Source organism: Stegodyphus dumicola, chromosome X1 (genome assembly GCF_044657685.1).
Source record: "Stegodyphus dumicola isolate Sdum_Otavi_A_Nest chromosome X1, ASM4465768v1".
NCBI classification, from domain to species: Eukaryota; Metazoa; Arthropoda; class Arachnida; order Araneae; family Eresidae; genus Stegodyphus; species Stegodyphus dumicola.
Genome location: NC_140780.1, coordinates 80,510,590 through 80,536,200, shown reverse-complemented (window position 1 = coordinate 80,536,200; position 25,611 = coordinate 80,510,590). Strand labels below are relative to the sequence as shown.

Sequence of the window (25,611 nt, the reverse complement as noted above, 5' to 3'; positions counted from 1 at the left end):
TGGATACAACAGTATGCAATAGTTAACGTTGAGCGGTATTGCAACACGTTACTGTAGTTCAGACTATCAGGAACAAGCACAGGGACAAATTCTCGAATTTAATAGTGCTTCTCCAGGACAACGATCAATCGTATATAGCCAAGAATACCCTCGAGCTTCTTGAAACATTTCAATGGAATGTCCTGCAATATCTTCCTTACATCACCGATATCTCCCCACCTGACTCCCGTATCTTCGGCCACTATGAAATGCCTGAAAGATCAGAGGTTCACCTGTGACCAGGAAGTACAGCACAACGTGGAAAATTGAATCCATTAGCAACCCAGGAGTTTCTACATTGAAGTCATCCCCTTCCTTCCTACGCGTTGGCGAATATTTATAGTTTTACTGTTCCACATGAACTGCAATTAGAATATTGTTATTGAAATTTCTTTACGTATAACTATAGTCTTCTTTTCATTTCGGCACACCTTATATAAAAGAGGAAAGTTTACAGTTGCCCATACTGTCATTTGAATTTTATTGATCTGCTCGCTTCGAGTGTACCTACACGTTGCAGGCAGGTTATCGCATGGTATAAATTACCAGTTTAGAGAGGAGAAGCAATTAGCCTGAAAAAAGTATTGTCAACTTGAAGAGGGTCGAACCAATGCCATCAATTATAGTTGGACTAGGTTGAATAGGAAAATGATGGTTGAAATCGGTGAGCCATAGCAGAAGCATAGCGTCAAGAAGATATCAATCGATGACGACAGCAGAACTTGAGACCAAGCAATCGTTAATGAGGCTCTCGCAGCCCTAATTCCCCATTATGAACGATCTGACGTGTAACTGGGGCACCAGTGAGTTCAAAAACGTTTAATAAGCAACTCCGAGAACTAGGTCTACGCTTATGATGCTCAACGTGTCAGATATTTTTCTCACTTGCCCCCATCGAGAATTGCATTCATAGTAGTGCAGCGCTTGGTCGACATGGAATCTCATGAATGAAGTTAGAAGTGTCTTAAGCGATGAGTTCTGCTTCGAAATGACCTCCGATCACCAAAGAAGACGGCCTGAAGGTGTCAGGACAGTAGCAGCATGTTGGCGTGACTGTCGTTCATCACAGAACCCGGCAACAGATTGTTTCGCTCTGAGGTTTATTTGATCTTTTGTTGTCATCCATGAACAGTACGACGGAGCATCGACCGATGTTGTAAACCGTGTTATATTGCATTTCCATTCGAAGCCCTCTGTACTTATATTTCAGCAGAATAATGCCCAGCCGCAAACGAGAATAATTTCTGCTGCTGTTCTTTGTTCTTGTCAGTCACTTTCCTGATCACCTAGAATGCTACGTCTCTCCCCATTTAAGCACGTTTATGATCTGATAAGCAGCTCCTAAGACCGTCCCACGATGTAACCGAGCTAAGTCGAAAATTGAGAAGTTGGCAAAAACTCTTTCAGGAGGTCATCTACCAAATCAGCGAGCAAATGTCAGGTCGCATAGCAGTTGCATAAAGGCGAGAGAGGAACCAATGCTTTACAGATTTATTCTCTACGTGTAGCTATATTACCGAATAAAATATTCAATTTCTCTCAATTTAATTATTTAATTGTTTCTTTTTAATTTTCCGATATATATATATCACATTTACCAAAATTAGTCCCATTCGGCAAACTTCTTGATGCATCATTCCCCCTTTTTGTTTTGTTTTACAGTGTATGCCAGTACATTTGATTTTGGTAGGAACGCCAAAACATTAAAAGTTTAGCTTCAGAAAAATGGTAAATATTAATTGGAAATAAGGTTTGAAATTTTAATAATAAATAAATATAATATATCAATCGTTTATTGTTACGCAGCTCTACCTTGTGAAATAACGTTTCTAATAATCGTTTAGCTATTTTATCCGACTATTAGCCATGCAGATGAAACCGCTTCGTTGATCACAATAAAAACCAAATAAGGCCAACCAAAGTTTAGAAAGTTACCTGAATATGGTCTCCAGTCGATTCAGTCTCCAGTTTTATCCACAAGCCTACAGCTTACCATGACTGCAATGCTTCCTGGAAATCGTTTAACTGAAATGTGCTTGTAACTATGTGATGTTTGACCTGCATGAAATCAGTGCCTCAGGTCGTACTTTTTTACGTTTATTTTATAATAACGCCTCCAAGACAGAGCAGCATATTTTAGAGTTAATTACTGAAAACTCATTCAGAGAGACTAATGAAAAATGAAAATGAAACAAAGACGCTACTGAAAGTGTTTTCAAATATGAGGGAGTTGTGTATTGAGAATTCGTCTCTTTGTTGAGGACAGGTAATGAGGTGTTTATTGGCTTACGGGGAATTTTTCGCAAATGACTTAAATGCGTGAACGGAATTCGATTGCATCACAGAGACCGTACTAAGTCAAGCTGCTTTTAAGAAGAAGCAGTTTTTGGCGGGAATGAAATTCCCTTTGGTCACTGATCATTTAAACTCCAGCTTTCTAACCTTGAGATCTTTTTATTTTAGAGACTGAAGCTGAAAGATAAGTGAGCCATTTTGACTCATTTGATTTTGTCGAGAACATTCAGACCGAATCGTACAGTTTTCAAGACATCAGTTAAAAAGCAGTATAAAACTTATTTGCAATCATGTTGTATGGGAGCATTAAAGGCAGAGGGATATTTATCCGAAATGGGCGAAGATCAGATTTAATTTAAGCAAAATTTTCAAAACTTGAGTGATTTTGTTAGAATTATTTTTAATCAGCTTGATGGTACTAGTTATGTGATTAGTACGCTATTAACACAAGAACTTTCTTGAATATATTCCAGAAGCTGATATTTTGAGAGCTTTTAATAGCCTTGAACTACTCCAGCTTTCATCTAAACCAAATAGAAGAACTAGAACCCGAAAAATAAGCTGGAATTCATGATATAAAATGCATGTAAACTGAAAAGACAGTTGACTTAGTATTGGAAATTTTAAGAAAACTTAAAATTAACTATTTAAAGTTTTTTAAATTTTAAAACTTGCATGCATTCATAAAAATATTTTACTGTTTTGTGGATATCGAAATGAAATCATTATTTAATGCCATTAAAGTATGTCATTGAAATATTGAAAGATTCACTTAAGTTTAATAATTTTTTATGAAACAAGTACCCTGTTTGAGTGACAGGAATATCAATTGCAGCAAATATCGCTTTAATACATTAAATATCACATTACGTACATATGGGTGATGGATAAAGTACTATAATAGCTTTTCACCCATACATTTTCTGTAGGATATTCGCTCGAAGTTAAAACAAAATTGTTCATTACTGCATTTTTAATCATCTTTATTTCACTAGATGCAAATAATCTGCGGGATATATATTACATGGGATGTGCTGCGCAAGCAATTTCTTGAACAAGATAAATAAAATAATTTATTTGTTTCTTCTTATTTTTAGTAAATTTTAAGCAAAAATTATGTTATTTGGTGACTCTTTTGTAAAATGTTTATATGTAATCCCATTAATCTATGTGAATAAAAAGAAAGGAAGAAATTAATGACATAATATAATACGGTTAGAACATTATTTTAGTTATTTATTTAAGTTTTTGTTAGTTGCCAAAATTTTTAGGCTACATTAAACTGTATAATCATTATTTGAATCAATAAGCATTGCTATGTATAGCTTTACTGATGAACATTTTATTCATTATTAGTTTTTGGCTACAGAACTTCGTTCATAACTATAATGTGCATATCCTTAATTCTATTTGTCTTAACAAAGTCTTAGTACATATCTTAATGTACAATTCCAGAGACCACTAGGTTATTAAATTCCTAGTTCAAGAAGCTGCAATGAGGTCGTGGTAATTTTAGACGTTTTAACAATGCAGCGAAGATGCAAATTATTTGTCTAACTTTTGATCTTTCAGGAATTTACACTCAAATCCAGATTCAATTTACTATTTTTCATCTAAACATATTAATTCAAAGTAAATGCATCTGAAATAAGAATATAAATTTAGTATGAATAATTTTAAGCATTAATTTTTTTAAATAGCAAATGTTTAAAATTTTCCCTTTATAAATCGTAAACTATAGTGTTTTAAAATTTAAAATAATATACTACAAATTATTATTTATTTATGTTTTATAAATATTTAAAAAATTAAAATTTTCCAAATATAAATAAAATACGAAATTTATGTCTGTAAATCAGAATTGATTTTATTAGTAATATATACAGGTGCACAAATTTAATAACATATGTAAATTTAATGCTTTGTGAACAAATATGCTGTCAAAATGTAGAAAAGCTGTTGTATAATTCTTTGTAACTTAACGAAATTAATTTCCTGAAAAAAAAAAAGAACTCGGGCAATAGCGGGGTACCTTTCATGAAGTGCTTTCCAAAACCATTTTCATACTTCCCTTGCATATGTAAGGTATCCGGAATAGCTTAATGTTTTTAAAAAATTAAAACAAAATTTAAAAAAATCAAGATTTAGAATAATGAAATTCCTGTTATTACTTGAAAATGATTAATAATACATATTTTCTTTTTTGAAAGAAAAACAAAGCTACATTATATGAAAAAATTCCATCTCAATGAAACGTTTTGCTGTAAATTTCATGCAGTTTGATGTTACGTATTTCATTGTTCGGATGAATAAGTTTCAGAAGGATGTTTGTAAAAGTGCATCAGCTGGATTATTAATCTGATATTACTATGCATAAATGCAGTTTTATACGCAATTATTTTTTTTGGTCTGTGTTTTCTGTAAAAAAGAGTTTAATGAATTTATCTTATAAAATAATGCTTCCTTGGATTTTTACTAATTTATCGTACTTCCACATACTACAACATTTAAGAAAGCTGATAGAGATGTAGCTGCAAGAAAATATTAGTCCTTGAACCTTTAATTTATGGTGTTTGCATCAACAAGCAAAATATTTAGAGTAGCGAAGAGGGTGTGAGTGGAGAAGGGTATGGCACTTCAGAACCAATCAAGTGAGCTGAAGTAATTTTTAAGTCGGAATGTGGGCAAAAGTAAGATCACGTTTTAAATATTGTATAAAATTAGTTCATTTGATGCCAGTTATTTATATATCATTTATGTGTTTTATACTGTGCCTCGTTAAGTCTTCTGCATTATCATATTCAAGCATTTATGGGTAGAGTGACGATACTACATAACTGAGGTAAATAGTATTAGCGAGGCTTAACTTCAGACGTAGTTGTTCTGTGCCATATAATACTAAGAAGACATGATCTATCATTTACGTATTTGAAAGTTACAGGCATGATGAAATTGAAAATTCTGCAGTTACGCAAGAAGTAGATACTCGTATTCTATCAAAATGCACAATTTATAAATACGTGTCCTAAAATTTAAGAATTTTATATTGTATGCCTTTTTTATGTTTACATAATTCCATGTAATGAGATTATAAAAATTTGAAGCATTTTTATCATATTTAAAATATACTTTCGTATTATCACGTTCGCAATGTTTTGTTTTATTAATATTATAATCATTATAAAAATTTCAAAGTGCTAAAACATTTTCAAGGAAAGGTCCCCATCAAAATCTCTTGCCCATAACATAAAGGTCAGAAATATGGAAACTTATACGTTGCCATAGAGTATATTCCAGTATGATTAATTCAGAACGTAATTCTAATGCAGTGATTTTTTTGAAAAAAAAGTAACATATCTTATCATAACAGATTTCATTTCTAAGTTCAGTGTTTTAAAAATATTTTCATTCAAGCAGTAAGTAATTATTCAGAGATATAAATAGTAAGCTATTGGAAGCGGTGATCACTTTATTATGGAGGCACCTAACTGGTGGCCCACAGTTGCCTCCTATGAAGGGACGAACAAATGCCATCCGTGCCTTCTCCGAGATTTTCGAACCCGGACAATTCAGTATGGCAGTAAGAGTCACTAACCACTTTCCTGTCTGGGCGGCTATTTTTCACAAGTTTCTTATAAGATCTGAATGACATAGTTTTTATTCAGTTTCGTTTAACTGCTTTTTGTAATTAACGATTTGTTCAACTACACAATTTTATACAAATATCGAGGAAATCGGTAAATAGACCGGTTTCAGGATTTTACAAAGCATGGATAAAGAAAATTCAGGAGGACGAAAACTGCCTTCTTTAATAAAAAAATATATAATAATATAATGTTTTGTAATATAATGTTTTGTAAATTGGAATTATATTTACTTGGAAACGACATAATACACATTTTTGTACCATATTGCACGACGCAATAGCTACTTCATTAAAATATCATCGTGCTACTTGGGTGATGTGATCCAGGGCTATTCCTCGAAGTTTGTAGGCAAGTAAAGACATATTCTACACTTAAGAAGGAAACATTCCGTGTAAGAAATAGCTGGGCGACATCATACTGAAATTCCGCTATGGTATGACATTCTTTTTTAGTGAGATACGGAGAAACAAACTAACGGAGGTTAGTTTGTTTCTCCGTAAACTAGAGGTTTGTTCAAATGCTGAAGCTAAACCAACCACAATTATTAACTCAGGAGTAGATTCTCTTTACAATAACTTGAATCATTAGTACATGTGCTTTTCCATCTGGCTGTATATATTCTTCAAGACAGATTTCTGAAAACATTGTTGCAATCAGCATAAATTTGTAGAATTGTGCAATCTATGCAAATAAAGTGAACAGGGCGATTAGAATTAAAGTTGCGATTTCAAAGCGCACTAACTTTAAAACTGCCGGTCAGAATGACTTGCTATTTTAACAGAACATATGTGAGGCAATGATTTCTTGCCCGGATAAAAGTGGACAATTGATGGCCAGGGAACATTCTGTGGTCTGGAGAAGCCGATTTCCATTTTCAAGGTTCTGTAATTACTCAAAATTGCAGGTTATCAGTGATCGAGAAACCGTTCCCGCTACAGCCATTACCTCTTCAGTCCAAAAAGGTCACTACGAGGTGCGGAATAATGGCAGCGTTTGTCATCGGTCCGTTCTTCTTCGAGATCACACCTGCGGGTCCCGTTAACTACACCATTTTGTCAAGCAGTATGAAGCATTTTTGCTTAATCATGTCCTTCCGGCAATTCAGTAGGGTCAATGTATGGATCGCATTATATACATGCAAGGTATACATGGCGCACAATATACATGGCGCTCCTCCGGACATTGCTACTTCTGTGAAGCAGCTGTTGATTGCTCATAAAATCATAAGCCGCCATTTTTCACCAGGGTGATTTCCACGTTCGCCCGACTAAACCTTTGTGATTTTTGGCTTTGGTGATACCTGAAGAATGTTGTTTACAATGGATGGATTGGTAATCTGTCCGACTTGAAGGCAAGCATCATGCACCACATTTATAGCATCAGCACAGATAGCTTCCGAACTGCTGCGGAACATGTTGTTTTGCGCTTCCAACTGGTAACGGAACAAGGCAGAGGCCATATCGAACAACTCAATGCGTTATACATCCGTTTCAGGTGATTTCATGAAGGTGTTTCTTTCAATGAAGCTCCTCTTTTTCTCTTGTCGCAATTGTTTTTTTCGTTTTACACACGTATTTTTTAAACTGTTCGCTGTGAACACGTCTTTTCGCCTGTCTTAAGCCGTTGGAGTCTATTATTTCCTTTTCTCTAACAACATTCTTGTGTTTAACGATTAGACCTTGCCCCGGACAGCGCCGTCTATCGGCACATTTTAGAACTTTTGTTTTTCCTTCGCCAAACAAAATTCCATTGCCTCACGATTGTTTTGGTAAAATATTAAGTCATTCTGACCGGTAGTTTTAACGTTAGAGCATTTTGAAATCGCGACTTTAATTATAATCACCCTGTACAAGAGAAAAAGGCAAATTTCCTTCAAAAGAGTTTACTATGCGACATCGGATACATTCGATTGGTTGAAAGCTTTAGTGTATGTCTTGCATTATTTTTGACCTTTAACTAAAAAAACTCTCACAAGTGTCCTCCATATTCACTATCACCCTTTTGGAACCACCTTCTGACTGAGAAGCGATCTTGTAGCAAATTCGGTACTGTTTGTATTACGTTTCGTTAAATGTTTGCTTTCAAACTCTACCTGAGAATGATTCATGTCTAATACAAAAATTCTGGATTAAGTCCAGATATTTTAGCATTTATAGTTTTCTGATTAAAATTTTCTTTCGAGAGCTCCGAATTTGGCTCTGATATTATCGATAAATATTACGTATATAAAGAGATAAGTGAATATTTTAAACAATTAGTTACCAAACTTTTATTGTGAAGTGTATGGCTGCAAAAAGAACAGGAAGCTCTCTGATTTCTATTTGTAGGTGTACTGAATGGTGAAGACTACTATGTAGTTGCCCAAGAGTAATGCTTAAGTGTTGTCAGGAAATTAAATACATAGTCTAAATATATATATGTATACGTATATAATGCAAGAAAAGCTTATGAACTAAACAAAAAGGACCTGTTAGGTCAAGAATTTTGCGCATGGAGGTGCAAAATTTGAAAATAAAACTTAAAAGTAATTCTTCAAGCTATAGCCTACGTGTAAAGTGATACTTCGTTCCTATGCAAATAAGTATAAATACATAGTAAATATCCAATTGCAATATAAGATGTAAAATCAAGGTACGCTATATCATTTTGAACAGTATTAGTGGCATTTAGTTTGAGCCAAGTGGGGTATTTATATATATATATATATATTACGAAAAATTATTAAGAAAAATAATTTCTCTTAATCAGTATACTTAATTTAATACTAAAATAATGCATATCAGATAATAAACTGCAAGACTTAATCTTACCTAAAGCAACACGAGCTGATGTAGCTTCATGGTTTATCCAAAAAGACACCCAAGACAGCATAACTATAAGTATGGACGGTAGATATGTTTGAAATATGAAATATCCAATGTTTCTTTTCAGTTCGAAGCTCAAAGATAATCTCTGATATGTTCCTATAACACAAAAGTGCCTATATCAGTTAATTGAATATATAATATTATTTAATTTAGCATACCGCAAACAAACCTACGTAAAGGATAGAACGAAGAAGACAGGCACATGTAAGAATCTGTATATATAATACAAATTCTGATTTTTATAATATGCCTTTGTAGATAGCTCATTTATTCGCAAAAGCACATAAGCGTATTTAACCTGAATAGTTCCAAGTAGAAAACGACGTTGCAAACTGGTCCGAGAGTTAGCAAAGTGGTCATGGTAACTTTTTCGACGTCTTTACAACATTGCGAAGACACAAAATATTTGCCGTTGCATCTTGGCAATATGTTGAAACGTCATGATGTGACCGCTTTTAGACGTGGTCGTTTTAGCTTTTTTTTCATAGTTCATCAGCGTTATTTCTAGAATGAAAAGAGACTAAATCTGCCCTTTCAAGAATCTGAAGTCCTCATAAGATTTACTTTGCAATGTTTCATTACGTTATTTCATCTAAATATATTAATCTAAGGTAGATTCACCTAATAAAATATAAATTTAATATAAATACTTTTGATTTATTAAATTTAATTAGTAGTAAAAATACGGGCTAAATTATTATTTAAAAATTTGTTAAAATAACTAATACTTAAAATATTTTTTATAAATATTATAGCAAAATATTTAAAAACGAAACTAATCTATATAGTAAGTTATTAAGTTATGCATTTTACATATTTAAAAAAATCATATTTCCGAAATTAATGCAAATCACATCTTAGCAATTATTTCACTACTGAAATATGACTTTATTTATTATTTTTGAAGTAAGGAAAATTTATTTGAATTAATATGGTGACATAATATGAAACATTTTACCGCATACAGTGCAAAAAGTACAATTTTCACGAAGGTATGATTATGCGTGAAGATGTATTCACGGATAATAATGGGGCGATTTTAAGAATTCCGAGAAAGCGTCCAATGTTAAAAGATGATACATATCCATGCATATTTAACGGCTGTCCAATATACATGATGGAAAACTCACCGACAGTCAGGAGAAGCAGAACGAAAAAATTAATGGAAAAATAGAAAGAAATATTAACGCTTTTCATTGAAAACAACAAAATTAACGGATTTGATAAATTACTAAAAATTGTTGACATACAAATTAGAGAAACTGTGAACAGAAATACGAAATTTATTACCTATAAAAATTCTGATGAACTGTTTAATATGTTTTTACGTTTTTGTCCATTTCCATGCATTCAAAAATGCTTGGTTTAATCCTATACGGTACGCTCGGAATTTGGCGACATTGACTTACAAATGTTTTAGCGATCCCGATAAATACTTTTGTATAAAATATAATCTTGTGAACATTGTTCATAATTCTATTCAGTTGAAATAATTCTTCTAGGCCATTTAAAAAAGATTCTATTAAATTATCAGAAGAATCGTCGAAAGGTTTAATGCAATCGGTATAAATCGGTGAAATTTACACAGTATTGCTCTTCAACCGATGACATTCCATGTACATTATTTACTGGATGTTTATATAAACGAACATCTAGAGGTTTTGCGCGCTTTAGCTAGCTGCTAAATTCAAATTAGAAGTTGATAACTGCGCAATTACTTTTCATCAAGTAATTTGGTAAAGATGTTATCTGTAAGGCATTTGCAAAGACTGACTTCATGTTTGAAATTGAATCAAGCAATGACTGATATAAATAATATTGTTTATATTATAAATAAAAGCAATGCATTGTCAATCAAAGAACGCACTGTGAATCTTCTCATTGTTCTGTCCCTATCTACTTACTTCATTCGAGTGAAATTGCATTGCTATGAACTCCTGTTTGGAAGCCTTTGAATTCAGGAGACATAATCGTGAGAATGCGGAATGTGTGCTTATTTTGTTTGGAATATCTGCTCTACAAGAAAACACCAAAATTTTGGATACTTCATCTGTTTTGGTGTTTTATGTGTTTCCGGTGATTAAAAAGTTTTATGGTGGTGTTCTCCAATCTTCTGTGGTTCCAGTGGTGCAATATTTGGATACCCTGATGAGCGTTGTTCTTCGGTTATAACGTCCTAAGTGCTATATCGTATATGATTCATATTAATCGATTATTGTGTTCATAAAGAAAGGTTGGTACTCAGGATTAATTCATATAAAACCAAAAATAACATACAACGGTAAGCACTTTCTGGTTTTCCTGAAAATGAAATCAGTACAGAAGCAACAACAATTCAAGCTGTTATGGTATGTTCATTATTTTCAAAATACAAAAAAATTATTGGACTGGTACCAGTGCTTATTATGACTGCTGAAGATGAATTAGATATATGTAATAACAAGAAGCAATACTTTAAAATTAATAATAATGCACATTCTATAGTATGTTGTCTTTTGTACAGTATGCAGAAATGTTTAATGATTTTAAAGAGTGTATGAAATGTATGATCGAAAAAATGGTTTTAAGAAAACATTAGCATTTCTATTAAATAGTGTAATCTATAATTTTGTCATATTTAATTGTGTAATATAAAAAAACACTAAATATTTTTTATTGATTGTAAATTGCAGTTATATTATTTTTCATTTGGTCTCTATTCTTCCAAACACTGTGTAATTCGCGTTTTTTTAAATGTTGCCCTTATGTATGTATATTAGATTATCTCAATAAATGAAATGTTGGAAATTAGGTTTTATTTTTTATTAAATTTAAGTATATTCTATATTCTTCGCTTACTTTTTATATGCTTGTGATAAGAAAGAAATTCATAATAAATAGAAACAAAAAGTTTCATTGTGTGTTTTTTTAACGAAGAGCTTACTTAAACGTACTTAGCTCACTGTCGTATACTATATTATTTAAATTATTTCTGTACAGTAAAAAAAGTTATTGATTATAAAAAGTGCATGAAATAATCAATGTACCACTATTCTAAAATTAGAAATTAAAAATAAGTAAATACATTAACATATGATAGAAAGAAATGGTTTCAGAAACATCAGCATTACTAGTAAATACTACAATCCATAATTATTGCACTTTTAATTGCTTCCTATTTAAAAAAGACAAATATTTTTTTTTATTAATTGGAAAGTTTAGTTCTGTTACCTTCCTTCTGCTATTTATATTCCACTGCTAATTCATGTTTTTTCTTAAATAGTGCTGTCATGTATATTGTTTGTTAGGTTACTATTTCATTTTAGATATGAATAGGGGAAGTTTTTTTCGGGGGGTTATTAGATTTATGTATATTTTTGTATGGAATATTTTTGATCACATTTATTAACTACTTTCAACAGTCTTTCATTAGCATATCTTGGAGATATAGAAGTTAATGGTTATATTATTACGAGTACTATGAAACGCGAATAAATTCATACTTGAGTTCAGGTAAAATACTGATTATGTTACCTTAAGAACCGCTTCCTAATTTACGATGACAGGGGAAATTTTCAATGTCTCTGAGATTTAACAGAAATAAATGTGATAATGCTGTTATAATTAGAAACGCTCTTTTTTAACACACATGTATATCTTTACTTTTATTTATGTCTGATTGAGTTTTATTTACTTAAAGCCTACTATTAATGTTATATATTTATAGTAACCACTTTCATAATTACTCTCACTTATATACTAAAGGATTGAGGAAAAAAAAAGATGAAATTTTAAATAATCGTAACTTAGAATTTAAGTTATTTAAAAAACATAGTTTAAAGAACTGAAAATAATTAAAGCTATTATTAATTATGCATATTTAGTCTAAAGAGGAAAAAAATTATTATCTTCTGTTTTCAGGAAATAATAAAATATTTAAACTTTAGAAAAAATACAAGGAATAAAAAATTTTAAAAGAGAAGAATAATATATTAATTATTAAGCTTATTTTTCTGCATAAATCAATATGTAACACAAGGACAAAATAACGACGTTTTCACAACTGTTGCAAAATGGGAAATTTTGAGAACATTTAGGCGTCGTTAAGACGTCGTGATACGATGTTTTCACATACAAAATATAACCTGCGAAAGACGCAATAACGACGTCTATTCAACATAAACCTCAACTGCAAAGACGTAATAAAGACGTCTTTGCAACGGTTGCAAAGTAGTGGAGTTTCGCGGACATCTGGGCATCTTAAAGATGACATATTGCAATGTCTTTGCCAACAAGACTCGCGACCAGTCTGTAACGTCGTTACGACGTTCCCGTGCTACTTGGGGTAGATGAGTGTTTACTGAATACTAATTAAAAAAACTATTGTGTCTAGAATGAGATCTAACCGCATATTTTGTCGTAATAATCATTTGTAATTGGATGCTAAAAGCTTACTAAAAGAGATTTACCTTTCAAAGTTACAATATTATTACAAAAGTTTACTACTGTGGTAAAATACTATTCTGTCTTGTCTCATCTTTCAATGTACACTGAGTTGTAAAATCGCTAAACACTGGTAGTTCGATTCGGGTGCAAATCCCGACGAACGGGCAGACTGAATGGGGCTTTTCGTGATTTTTTTCATCTATGGCATGAATATGAGCCAGTTTCCCTCGGAAAGGTTCTCATGAAGGCCAACAGCCCTAGAATGTTTTTCTTTAGTCTAAATAATTCTATCGATATTTACTTCTTCTGAAATCTGGCCACAATGGGCTTTGTAACATACACGGCCCAAGTTTCAAATCCGGAGGTCTAGGGCAATGCCTCTTATGTCGGCCTCTCCGTCTAAAAGTTTTCAACGCGGTAGATACCATTGATGCAAATAATATTGCAATAATATTTGTGAAACAACCTTACAATTTAACATCTATCATTCAAAGTTAAATAAAATATTATAAAATTCGGTTAATTTATTTATAAATTGTGTAACCAAGAATATGAATATAATGTAGAAATAAAAACGAAAATTTTAAAGTATTTTCTTTTACACTTGAAAGAAGTAATTTGTTCTGGTGGATTCTCTTTCTAATTTTATTTTTCTGAAACCTGTAACTGAAAAAGTATATAAATGTTTTCTCACTTTTAATACTACAGGAAGATTTGGGACCCTCTTTAAAATGGAGGCCTGGGCACATGCTCCATTTGTTCTTGCGAAAATCAGGCTCTTGTTAGATATATACTTCTGTGCGGATTGTTTGGAATTTAGGCACTGCCTTTAGAAGTTCACAAGAAGGATAACGCTTCTGAGTAGCAACAGAAAATAAATCAGTGAACCTTGTAGCCGAAATATAGTGCTCGACAGGCAAATTTTGGTCTTTAATCACCGATTGAATACTGTACGTTACCCAGAACTGTCTCCTTCCTCAAAGCATATCTTCTTGGGATGAGACTACTTTGATATGACATACAATGAACAATCTTACCTAGAACTATACCAGATAAATTGTCCATTAGGTCTGAATGGCAGATATAGAAGACAACTTTTACGACTGTAAGCACGAGATAGAATAATACATACAAACCTGCATGACCTTTTTCTCTTTCTTCCCACTGCGAACATAATATTTTTAACACCCTGATGCTTTCTGAGTAACAACATTTGTACTGAGATGAAGAATCTCATCGAACCTTCCATGCACTAACAAATGCCTAATCGGCAAAATCCCGGTTGTTGGGAAAATAATATATTGTTTTCAGATACTAGACTTGACACATTAACTGCTAGAGTTACTGTTGCTAACTAGTATTTTGAAACCTTCTTTTTAAATACTCCTTCCTTCTATTGTTTCCTTTCCACAATTTGTGTCTAATACAGATTTATTCTTTGTTCAGTATTCTTATACGTATAAAATGAAACTCCTATGAATTATTTAAGGGAATTTGTAACAGCTTTTACGCCTCCTCTGATGCATCTCTAAGAATTGTGCGAATTTAAAGGTAAATAAATTAGCAGTTTTTTTTTAAAGCATGTCTAAGTTTTGATAGTCGTCCATTTGGTGGGAAAGTAATACAGGTATTATTAAAATCAGAATGATTAACTTTTTAGCTTTTCATGTTTTAAAAATATTGTATTTTATTTAAATGTATAAATATTGTATTTAAAATTAAATAGAGTGCATTTCAATATACACTGAAGTGACAAAAGTCATGGGATAGCAATATGCAAATATACAGATGGCAATAGTATCGCGTAGGAAATGTATAAATGCGAAGTGCTTTGGCAGGTCTTTCATTTGTGTTCAAGTTATTCATGTGAAGAGGCTTTGACGTGATTATGGCCGCACGACGAGAATTAACAGACTTTGAACGCGGAATGGTAGTTGGAGCTAGACGCATGGGTCATTCCATTTCGGATATCGTTAGGGAATTCAACATTCCGAGATCCACAGTGTCAAGAGTATGCCGAGAGTATCTAATTTCAGGCATAACATCCCACCATGGACAGCGCAGTGGCCGACCACCTGCACTTAACGACCGAGACCAGCGACGTCTGCGTAAAGTTGTCAAAGTTCACAGAGAAGCACCACTGCGTCAAATAACCGTAGAAATCAATGTGGGACGTACGAGGGACGTGTCCGATAGGACAGTGTGGCGAAATTTGTCTTTCTTGGGCTATGCCAGCAGAAGACCGACTCGAGTGCCTTTACTGACAGTACGACATCGCCTGCAGCGACTCTTGTGGGCTCGTGAGCATATCGGTTGGTCCCTAAACGAATGGAAAACCGTGGCTTGGTCAGATGAGTCACGATTTCAGTTGGTAAGAGCTGATGGTAGGGTTCGAGTGTGGCGCAGACCCCACGAAGCCATGGACCCAAGTTGTCAACAAGGCACTGTTCAAGCAGGTGGTGATTCCATAATGGTCTGGGCTGCTTTTACATGGCATGGACTCGGTCCTCTGGTGCAACTGAACCGATCATTGACTGGAAATTGATACCTTCAGCTACTTGGAGATCACTTACAGCCATTCATGGACTTCACGTACTCAAACAACGATGGGATTTTTATGGATGACAATGCGCCATGTCACCGGGTCACAATTGTTCGCGATTGGTTAGAAGAACATTCTGGACAATTCCAGCGAATGATCTGGCCACTTAGATCGCCCGACATGAATCCCATCAAACATTTATGTGACATCATCGAAGGGTCAGTTCGTTCCCAAAACCCTGCACCGTCAACACTTTCACAATTATGGACGTCTATAGAGGCAGCATGGCTCAATATTCCTGCAGGGGACTTCCAACGACTTGTTGAGTCCATGCCACGTCGAGTTGCTGCACTTTGCCGGGCAAAAGGAGGACCCACAAAATATTAGGAGGTATCCCAGGACTTTTGTCACTTCAGTGTAATACATGAATTATTTATAGCATATCCTGCAAAAAATACGTTACTCGTTAAATTTCAACCAAATTCGATTGTGCAGTTCTATATCTTCTGGTAGAACAGATTTTCATGTTTACACTAAAATTTTTTACAAGCGTATTTTACATATTATCTAATTAATCTGTGTTTATTATCTAATCTTTTCTATGTTTATCTTTTATAATGTACTTTGAGGTTACATGTACAAAATTAATAATTGATAGAAATTTTGATTTTTATCAATTATTATGATTTCAATTTCTGTATTTTTAAACTCTTTTTTTCAGTATTATCACATTTAACTTGTATTATGGCAATCAATGTAAGAAATAAAATTAGTGTAAAGTTCGATAATATAAGGTTATTGCTCTCCTGCATATGTTATGCAGATGTTATGCATATGTTATAATTCGCGGATATACAGTGCTTCAAATACATTTCAAGAATAGTTATCTCTTTAGTCATAAAATCATAATTTCTGTTTGAAAATTGACTTTAATACGATGACGTTTCAGTCTATTACAATTACAGTTAGAGTAAATCTTTCAATTAAAAGTATACGAAATTTTAAACTTCGTAGCAATCCGTTTACAACGAAAATTCTCTTTAGCTAGTTTACATTGTCCTACTTAAGATCTTGCAGACAAGAAGCCAGCTCTATGCTTGCAAAATAGGTTATGACTAAAACGATCAAATTTTTTAAACTTAAAACCACTAATTTCGCAAAGAAAGACATACAGGATATTTCTGTTTTACAGGTTATAAGAGATGACTTTTTTAAAAAATAAATATATCGGATTTCAGCATTTTTACAAAGCAGAAATGAAATTCGTGCTTTTTCTGAAGTAAAACATGTGTGTTAGAAATTTTCATTAGGAAACTTTCTTGAGCATCTGCTGTTAGACCATATTTGCATAAGACTTCTTGGAGTTATTAATTTAAAATAATATTTTTTTAAAATTTTCATCTACTTCGGGTACATTTTTAATTCAACAACACAAAGCTACAACATTACTTATTTACTTGTTTTGTTTTAATTAGTTTATCTATGAAATGAATGAGTATATACTTATTCCATGTTCATATAAAACTTTAAATCTTGTGTTTCTCTACAGAGCGCTCTGTAACCAAAACTGGCGAAGTCCGAAAGTCTCTTTGATTTCATTCATTCCTTATATATTAAGCATTAGGATACAGTATTTTTCTTAACCTTCCAGCACTCACGTATGCGCAAAATTTACGACAAATTCAGTTTTTAATGCACATTTTTCGCATATCGAAGCTGAGACGTCTGAAGGTCATCTCTATTCCTCCTTTCTACTCTTCCCCACATCATGAAATGTGCCAACAGGAAGTCACTTAACTTTCTTTTAACTGTGCTTTTGTGCTACGTGGCAGCTTTTTAGTAAAAGTTACGACACGCACGTGGTCGTGGGTGAAGATTCGGAAAATATTTTTTTCTCAAATATTTTGTAATTTAGTGTTGTTAATATCCGTGTATTATTTTAATTTGAATACATTGCCTTTGTAAATTTTATATCGGTTTTCATGGCAAAGAAGTCTGTGTAACCAGCTGATTTTGCTCGCATTCTTCAAGAATTATCTGATGAAGAAAAAGAAGACAAGGAAACCTTTGGATGGGAGAACAATAGCGATTTATATTCCTTATTTTCTTTTATTTCTATTTTTTAGAAATAAATAAAAATATTAAAGTTAGTTCAAAGCGCGTTTTCGTAACCAGTAAGAAGTAAATTTCCTTGCAGAATTAAGTAATGCTAAAGTTACTTTTTTTCCTACCAAGGTGTTTTCCTTTTTTATTTTCTATACATGCCTTTGATGAATATTAAAATTAGCTTCGATTTTAAAATATAATTATTAAATAAGAAATTTAAAATTTTATATAATGAAGTACATCATTGCATTTCTATCTCACTAACATAAGAACTTAAAAATAATTTACTTATATTTGAATGTGATATCATTTGTATTTTGCAATAGTAAGATTAATATTTTATTTCTTAACAAATTTATTATCAATATTCACTCATTCCTGTCGTTTTTGGAGCCCAAAACGGTAAAATAACGGATGTCGTAAAAAATATGATGCGCGTGCTCATGTAAAATTGCCAAGCGCGCGTGCTGGAAGGCTATCCTCTTTAGTTTTTATTTCCCCTTCTTCACTATCGTGATTTTCAGGGGTTTCCAGCTTACGAACGATTTATTGATATAACTAAAACAGAAGCATGTAAATAACTACTAATGTATATCTGCCCTTGTTTAGCCATGTACAATGCTATTCTTGAAGATTCAAAATCACTGGACCCGGCCACTTTGGACGGGTGTCTACCCGGTGGCATTTGGTTCGCGGAACTGCCAACCGGATGGTCCAGGCGTTGGGTTTGGGCGCCTTGTGCAAGCCTCCCATGTGGCCTCTCTGGCTTTACTCTGTATAAGGGCGGACGTGGCCCTATATGCTAATTAACTTAATAGTAAACGGGTGGTGGCCACGTCCTCCGTCACTATCACTATCACTATTGATATAACTAATGACTAAGATGGTCTAGTAATACAACACTTCTTTTCAAATTACCGTATTTGCCAGCGTATAGGACCCACCGGCCTATACCTGTAAGACACCCCCACTTTTTTATACACATTTTCAAGGATAAAACTTAAACAGATCATTATAGTGAATTTACAGGATTTTTTTAAAGTATTACAAATAGAAAGAAATGCTTTCTGCAAATACCTATTCTGTCTAGGAAAGAACACCTTATAATCTTTTTTGTTAAAACCCAGACACTCATCTCCAGAGCTAAGCGTAAAGTCACTTGAAATCTCTTCTAAATTAGCATCTGAGTCCTCCTACAACAAATTGTCCTCTGTATCATCCAGTGCATTACTAATGCCATACTTCTTAACCTTTTAACTGTCATGCCCGAGATTATCTCGGGCACAGCACTGGTGTTCGAAAATGTCACGCCCGAGTATTTCTCGGGGTATTTTTTTTTTTTGAGTGCATCGTATTGTCATACCCGAATATATATCGGGAGATGTTTATTTCGGCTACATTTGGTTTTTCCAATAAAAAAAATTGACAATTTGTGTACCCAAATCATCAAAATAACTTGGCAGTTAAAGGGTTGAATAATTTAACCACTGTCTTTGTTTTCAAAGCATCCCATGAAGCTTTGATACATTCACAAACTTGCGAAATGCTAATTCCGAATAAACTGAGTATCGACTTATAAAACGCACCCCGTTTTTCAGACTTATTTTCAAAGAAAACGTGCGTCTTATACGCCGCAAATACGGTAATTGCTGTTTCATTCAATTAATTGTTCCAAATTAGTTGCTTTAAATCACTTGTTATAATTAATTTATTGTTCCAAATTAATTCCTATTTAATTAAGTGTAACCGAAGATAAGACATGGGAAAGTTTTCAGTCATATTCTTACAAACATCTGTGAGTTTTATGCCAAACTTAAATTGGTTAAAATCATTCTTTTTAATGTTTCTATCATTACCATCTTTGTCCATCATGATGTAAGGAAACGTATTTAACTTGTAGAGTCATTAGCTTACATCGAAGCTAGAACATAAAAAATGTGCATTGTAATCCTGAGGATTCGATTTAAATTGAATCACTAAATTCCGTTAATCAACTAATATTTTAGTAAAAAATTAGCGAATGTTATTAATTAGGGTACTGCAATGTATAAGGAACCGTTTCATGTCTGGCTTATGTCTTCTTGTCTTTTCTATTCGTCAGACTATTTCTTCTTGTCTTTTCTTTTTATCAGATTATTTCTTCTTCCCACTTTCTTTTTCTATACTAAGCAATGTTTGGTTTACTCCACATACTCTCACAGCTCAAGTATTTAACATACTCAGAATCAAAAGCGTTTTAGATGCATTCCTTGTCTTATCAACTGCAGTATAATAGTATGTATTACAAATGAAGCTTTGCAGTAAATAGAGCAATAATAAAAAGAAATCATGTATTGTATCGAATGCCTCAGAATGTTTTCCTTAAGCGTTAGTGGAACATTGTTACTCATGCTTAGATCTCATATGACTGAATAAACTGCGTCCGTTAATTAGAAATTTGGGATTTTGTTACAATTGTTGTCAAATACATTCAAGAATCATAATTTTACTTGCTGAAAATGTTTATGTTGATGAACTAAAAAAAATCCTCCGCCGATGAATTGCGTTCAGGCATTACACGGAAAAATAAAGATACAAGTATTGGTGACAAGCTGCTAAAATTTTTCAACACATTTAGGTGCACTATTATTCTGACATGTTGTAGAAACAACAATGAAAAGAAAATGCCCCTATGAAATCATGCAGTATCTTCCTGTCAAAAAAACAAGAGAATAAACTAACCGAATACACTGTCTTTTAATTTATAGAAAATAAGTAGCTTAAGAACTGCTTTCTGTTAACAAGTATTTGATTAGAATTCATTAAATAGACCCTAGAAGCATTTAGAGAGATGAAATATCCAACAACCTATGTCAGTACTGCAAGTGATCAAGAAAACATGGCTCTAGCGTAGAAAAGGGGGCCTTTTGGTTTGGCGCCAGATATCGATGCTGGTACCGGTGTCCTGGTAACCGAGAATCGACTTTGTTTCTCCAATGTCATGGCATCCATTTTTTTGTTACGTGGAAAAGTTTTTATTAAGTTTAATCTGATTCAAACTTCTCAGTTTAATGATCGAGAACTACGTGATACACGTGCACACATATGATTGAATTTTGATCATATTTTGAATTATCGGAATTTTAATTGCCGTTAGTTTACCTTTGGTCTTCGTTAGCCTGCTGATTCTAATTAATCGTTATCCTGTACCTTCACAAAGAAATATGTTTGGTAAAACAAAATCTTTTATTTCATGATTTAGAGCGAAAGGGTATGAAAGCTATAACTGATTTGGAGTACGAATGAAGGTTTCATTATTTCTCGCTATGAATGTCAACTTTGTACAAAAGATATGCTTCTGGTCGAGCTTAAGGGTCAGTCGGATGTCTATAAGTGGGTTTGTCACTAGGAAGGGGCCTGAAACTGGCGCTTATATCAACCCTTTTAAGGACATGTGGAACAACATTAATTCGCAAGCGGTGTCTTCGGTACTCATCGAATGACATTTTGTGTTCCAAATTTGCGGAGTTTATTTGGGGTCACCAGGACCCGAGATCAGGAGAATGAGGATCAGTTCCTGGATTACATGATTTGCATTATGTCTGTTCAGTAGTCATCCGGCGCTGACGATGAGATGTATCCAAGAGCACCCTAGGTGCATACTTTTGTTGTTTTTGTAACATACGTTTTCGGCGTTGTTTTGGATGACAGCCATCTTGGAAACACTGCTTCTTGGAGTCATAAAAATTGCCAAAAATATCAAGGGGAACCCGATTGTACACCGAGAACGTAACTAGTATGAAAGTGAAAGTTCACGGCAAGGATCCCAAACTCGCAGGCGAAATGCATAGGCGAAGGTGCCGCAAAGTGATAAGAAAGAGTCTTTTATGATTCTAAACTTAGTTAATAAATAAATGCTTACCTGTTTGAGGGAATTTGAGCCCGTAACAAAAGGATTTCTTAGTTCAATACTATAACTGACTGTTTCAGAGCACTACCCCATGGTCTCTAGTAACTTATCGGTAATAAAAGAATTTCTAAAATTTCAAATATCTTCCTCATTAAATAAAGTAGTCAGAAGTAATTTAAATGATTTATGAAGTTCAAGAAGAAAAACATCTGACATTTCTTGTTAGAAATATACCCATTTTTACTAAGAATTCTTTCGACACTCCAAATAATTAAAACTGGATTAAACATTTAAAACCAAGTGGAATTAATACGATTTTATTTAAATATATGGTGCGTTTTTCTTTTTGAAAATAGTGTGCATTGTTACAATATGAATGGCACCGTCTGTGTGTAATGGAATTTTTAGTATCTCTAGAAGAGGAATCGAAAGGAAATTTCATAAAAAATGTTGTAATGTTAAGTTGTTAGTAGGGTAGAAATTGTTTTACTCTAATAATAAGTAAAATGTAATTCTAAAATAAATTTGTTAAAAAATGATCAATATTTTTCTAAATAGCATAAATTAGAATAATCAAACTAGAAGTCTTTTACAGAATAAAAGCCATTGAATTATTTTTAACCGATGTCTAAAATTTAACGCAAAGATTAAAATCAATGCCGTCTAAAATTTAACACAAAGATGAAAATTCATGTATATATCATTATAAAATATCAAATATTCCTATGAATCTAAATTCATAAAAAGCCGCCCGGGTGTCCGGCTCCGCATTAACCTGTCACCTGTGAATCTGAATTATTTATTGGTAAATATATGCTTGATATTCTTTTCTCAAAGATTTTTTCGTAAGACATACCTTATTTTTCAAGTAGAAACGTTTTCTTTTCGGATGAAAGTATGTCTAAGTCTACATTTTGAGAAGAGTGAAGCACTTCGATTTACATCTGCTAGGGAAAATGTGTGTGCCTTCATTAAAAAAATAGGTTTCGTGAAGTAAAATTTTTAAAAAGCCCGGTCCGTTACTTTACTCTTACTAAGGCTTGATAAGTTATCATACAAGTATTCTTTCTTACTTTGCACTGCTCATAGGAAATGGTTTCTTACTCAATGTGTTATAATAATGCATTCCAAGATTTTATATTTCATCAAAAAAAAAGCAAAGTTTTCCTCTATTTCCACCGAACGGCATTTTATTAGAGATTACCTGGGTACAAAATATTGTGTTACATTCTTTCCAACTCTACTCAGGATTCTTTAAAATTCCTAATTGAAAGTTAAATAAATTTTATGAATCAGTATTAAATGTATTTAAAATCCGATTGCAAATTTTTGCTCAAAAAGGCCAACAAAGACAAACATGAAATAAAAAAAAATATTTAATGAATGCACGTGAAATTGATCCAAGAGGTTGGTGTGGTATTATCAGACCACACAACAAACAATAAAGCAAAGGCATACAGAAACATATGTATCACAACCATCACATCACGAAAAGTCAAATGGTTTGAAAGAAAATGCAATGCAAACATCATGCCAATAACGTGTATAATACGCTCTAGCTGAAATGCATGCTTGACAATGGTGAGGCAATCTGGCGATAGTGTCACCGACCGCTTGTTGTGGCTGGAGCGCCAATTCCTGTAGTAATGCATGTCGGAGCTTGTGGCAGCACACTGCGAACTGATGTCTGCCGTCTCACTATGTCCTATGCGATTCGGATACTGTTATCTATAAGGCCACGACAGATGTAGAATGGTTTCACTAGATAACTCCGAACAACTGGAGCACTATGAGGGCGGGGATTATCGTCTATAAGTATTGCATCGGTACTCATTGTAGCTGCAAGAGTACACACAAGAGGATGTAGAATTCAGCCGCGACATCAGACTTCTGCAGCGGAACCTCCAGGAATCATGTAGAAGTCGGTACGGTCGCTCGCTGCTATCCCAGGCTATATAAGTAAAGTGCCTCCTCTGTAATGGTCTTATTCGCCGATGTTTGGTGCCTGATAGCGTGTAGCTAGCTGGATTTCGCGATATCATTGGCATTCGCGAATCGTTCTGGAAGTTAAATCGCAACTCAGCCGTAAAGAGTAAGTGGCAGCACTGCTTTGGTGTCCAATTGCGATGTTTATATGTCCAATTCAACAACGTTCTGACATGCGATGGGGAGAAAGGAGCACAACCACAGGTCGCCGGGCTTACATTCCACCTTCATGCAGCTAACGCTACATAGTGTAACGGGATATAGTAGGTCGTTTTGCAGCAGCAGAGATATACGAGCTGTTTGAGGTCGTGCTATTTGTGATATATGGCGTCTTGCACACAGCAACAGGAAGTGATTGTCAGCCGTGGTAATCCACCGGCGTCCAGGACCACATCTTTTACAGGGGTTTTGATGTCTTTGGTAACGATTCTACAGCCTACTGATGACACTATGTTGCACGTTCATCTCTCTCGCAATAGCGGATTATTTTGCACCAGCTTGCAACATCCGCGCAGCCCTCGAACGCATTTCAAAAAGCAAATGTAGTATCCAAACTGCATTTCAAACTACAAATGCCTTTCTCTTTGGCTATCTCGGATTACACGGAAATACCGTTGCTTGAAAACTGACGCATAGGCCCGGCAAGCCCTCTTTAAGGCGTTGGGGTATGACTGCGTGATTGCTTTTTATGCTAATTTTCATTGCCTATTTGCATGCGGCTATGCATCTTCTAACTCATATGTAAACTGTATTTTTTTGATTTTCCATTTTTTCATTCGTACATTTTCTTTTAGAGTTTCTTGCGTTTTTTGAGCAATGTATTATATAATGATTGAAGATTTTTGAGTGTATACTATTTTTCAAGTAGTTTTTCAAGTTTCACAATTACCTTTCTCAAAATGTGTAAAACTAGATAAAGCAAACTGCAGACTTCCGCACTCAGTAAATCTGAAGCCGATATGATCTATTATAACTCATCTGTAGATAACAATAGTTGCTTTCTGTAGCATATTTTCTGTTCATCAGGCATTCTGGTAAATTTACTTAAAATTCGTTAAAGGTTCTATCCCAATTTGGGTAGAACAGTGAATGTTTCAATACTCTACTGCGAAACGTGATCATTTTGTATTTAGTTCTTGATATTATGTTAAGAAAATTGGCCTAAGATTGTTATTCTATGCTAAGACAGCATGGAATACAGGAAAATCTGAACACATGGTACGGTCATTTGAGTTTTGGTGTTGGAAAAGTAACACTTAGTCACAATTACCTTTCTCAAAATGTGTAAAAATTTGCTACCTTAGGCATTTAAGATCTGTTATGATGAAAAACTTGAACATTGTTTGCGCACAATATTTTATTGAAAATATGTTATTCGTCCTTAAATGGATATTATTAAGGTGATATGATGATGATTTTATGAAGAAGGTTCTTTATTTGGAATTTATGAAAGTTAAAATATTTGAAAATATAATGTAAATTGCAGTAGAGTATCTCTTTCAATTTCTTTCTTTAATTCCTTCTGTAATGCATGTATATTGGTATTCGTATATTGTGTAGAGGCATAGTAGTCTTAAACAAGATTTCCGTCATAAGAAAATGCGCTTCCAAATAAACTGATATTCAGGAAAGAAAATCCTAGTATGAGAAATTATAAAATAGATAAATGTTGGTTGCTGACATACGTTGGAACTAAATTAAGTTCGAAAAAACTTGTTAACGCTATGCACTAGAAATAAAATTATATCAATAAAACAAATTTTCAGCAGATGAAATGGTAACCAATGGATAAAATCGTTGAACATTGGGTGATTC

General features: G+C 33.5%; 1 protein-coding gene across 1 annotated transcript in view; it reads right to left on the bottom strand.

Annotated features, from left to right (window-relative positions):
- LOC118181806 (gamma-aminobutyric acid receptor subunit beta-like) overlaps positions 1-25,611 on the bottom strand; it is a 108,278-nt gene that overhangs the window by 23,405 nt on the left and 59,262 nt on the right. Inside the window, exon 7 of the mRNA XM_035351011.2 lies at positions 8,792-8,944. Within this exon, the coding sequence (XP_035206902.1) occupies positions 8,792-8,944 (153 nt within the window). The remainder of the gene's footprint in view (positions 1-8,791; positions 8,945-25,611) is intronic.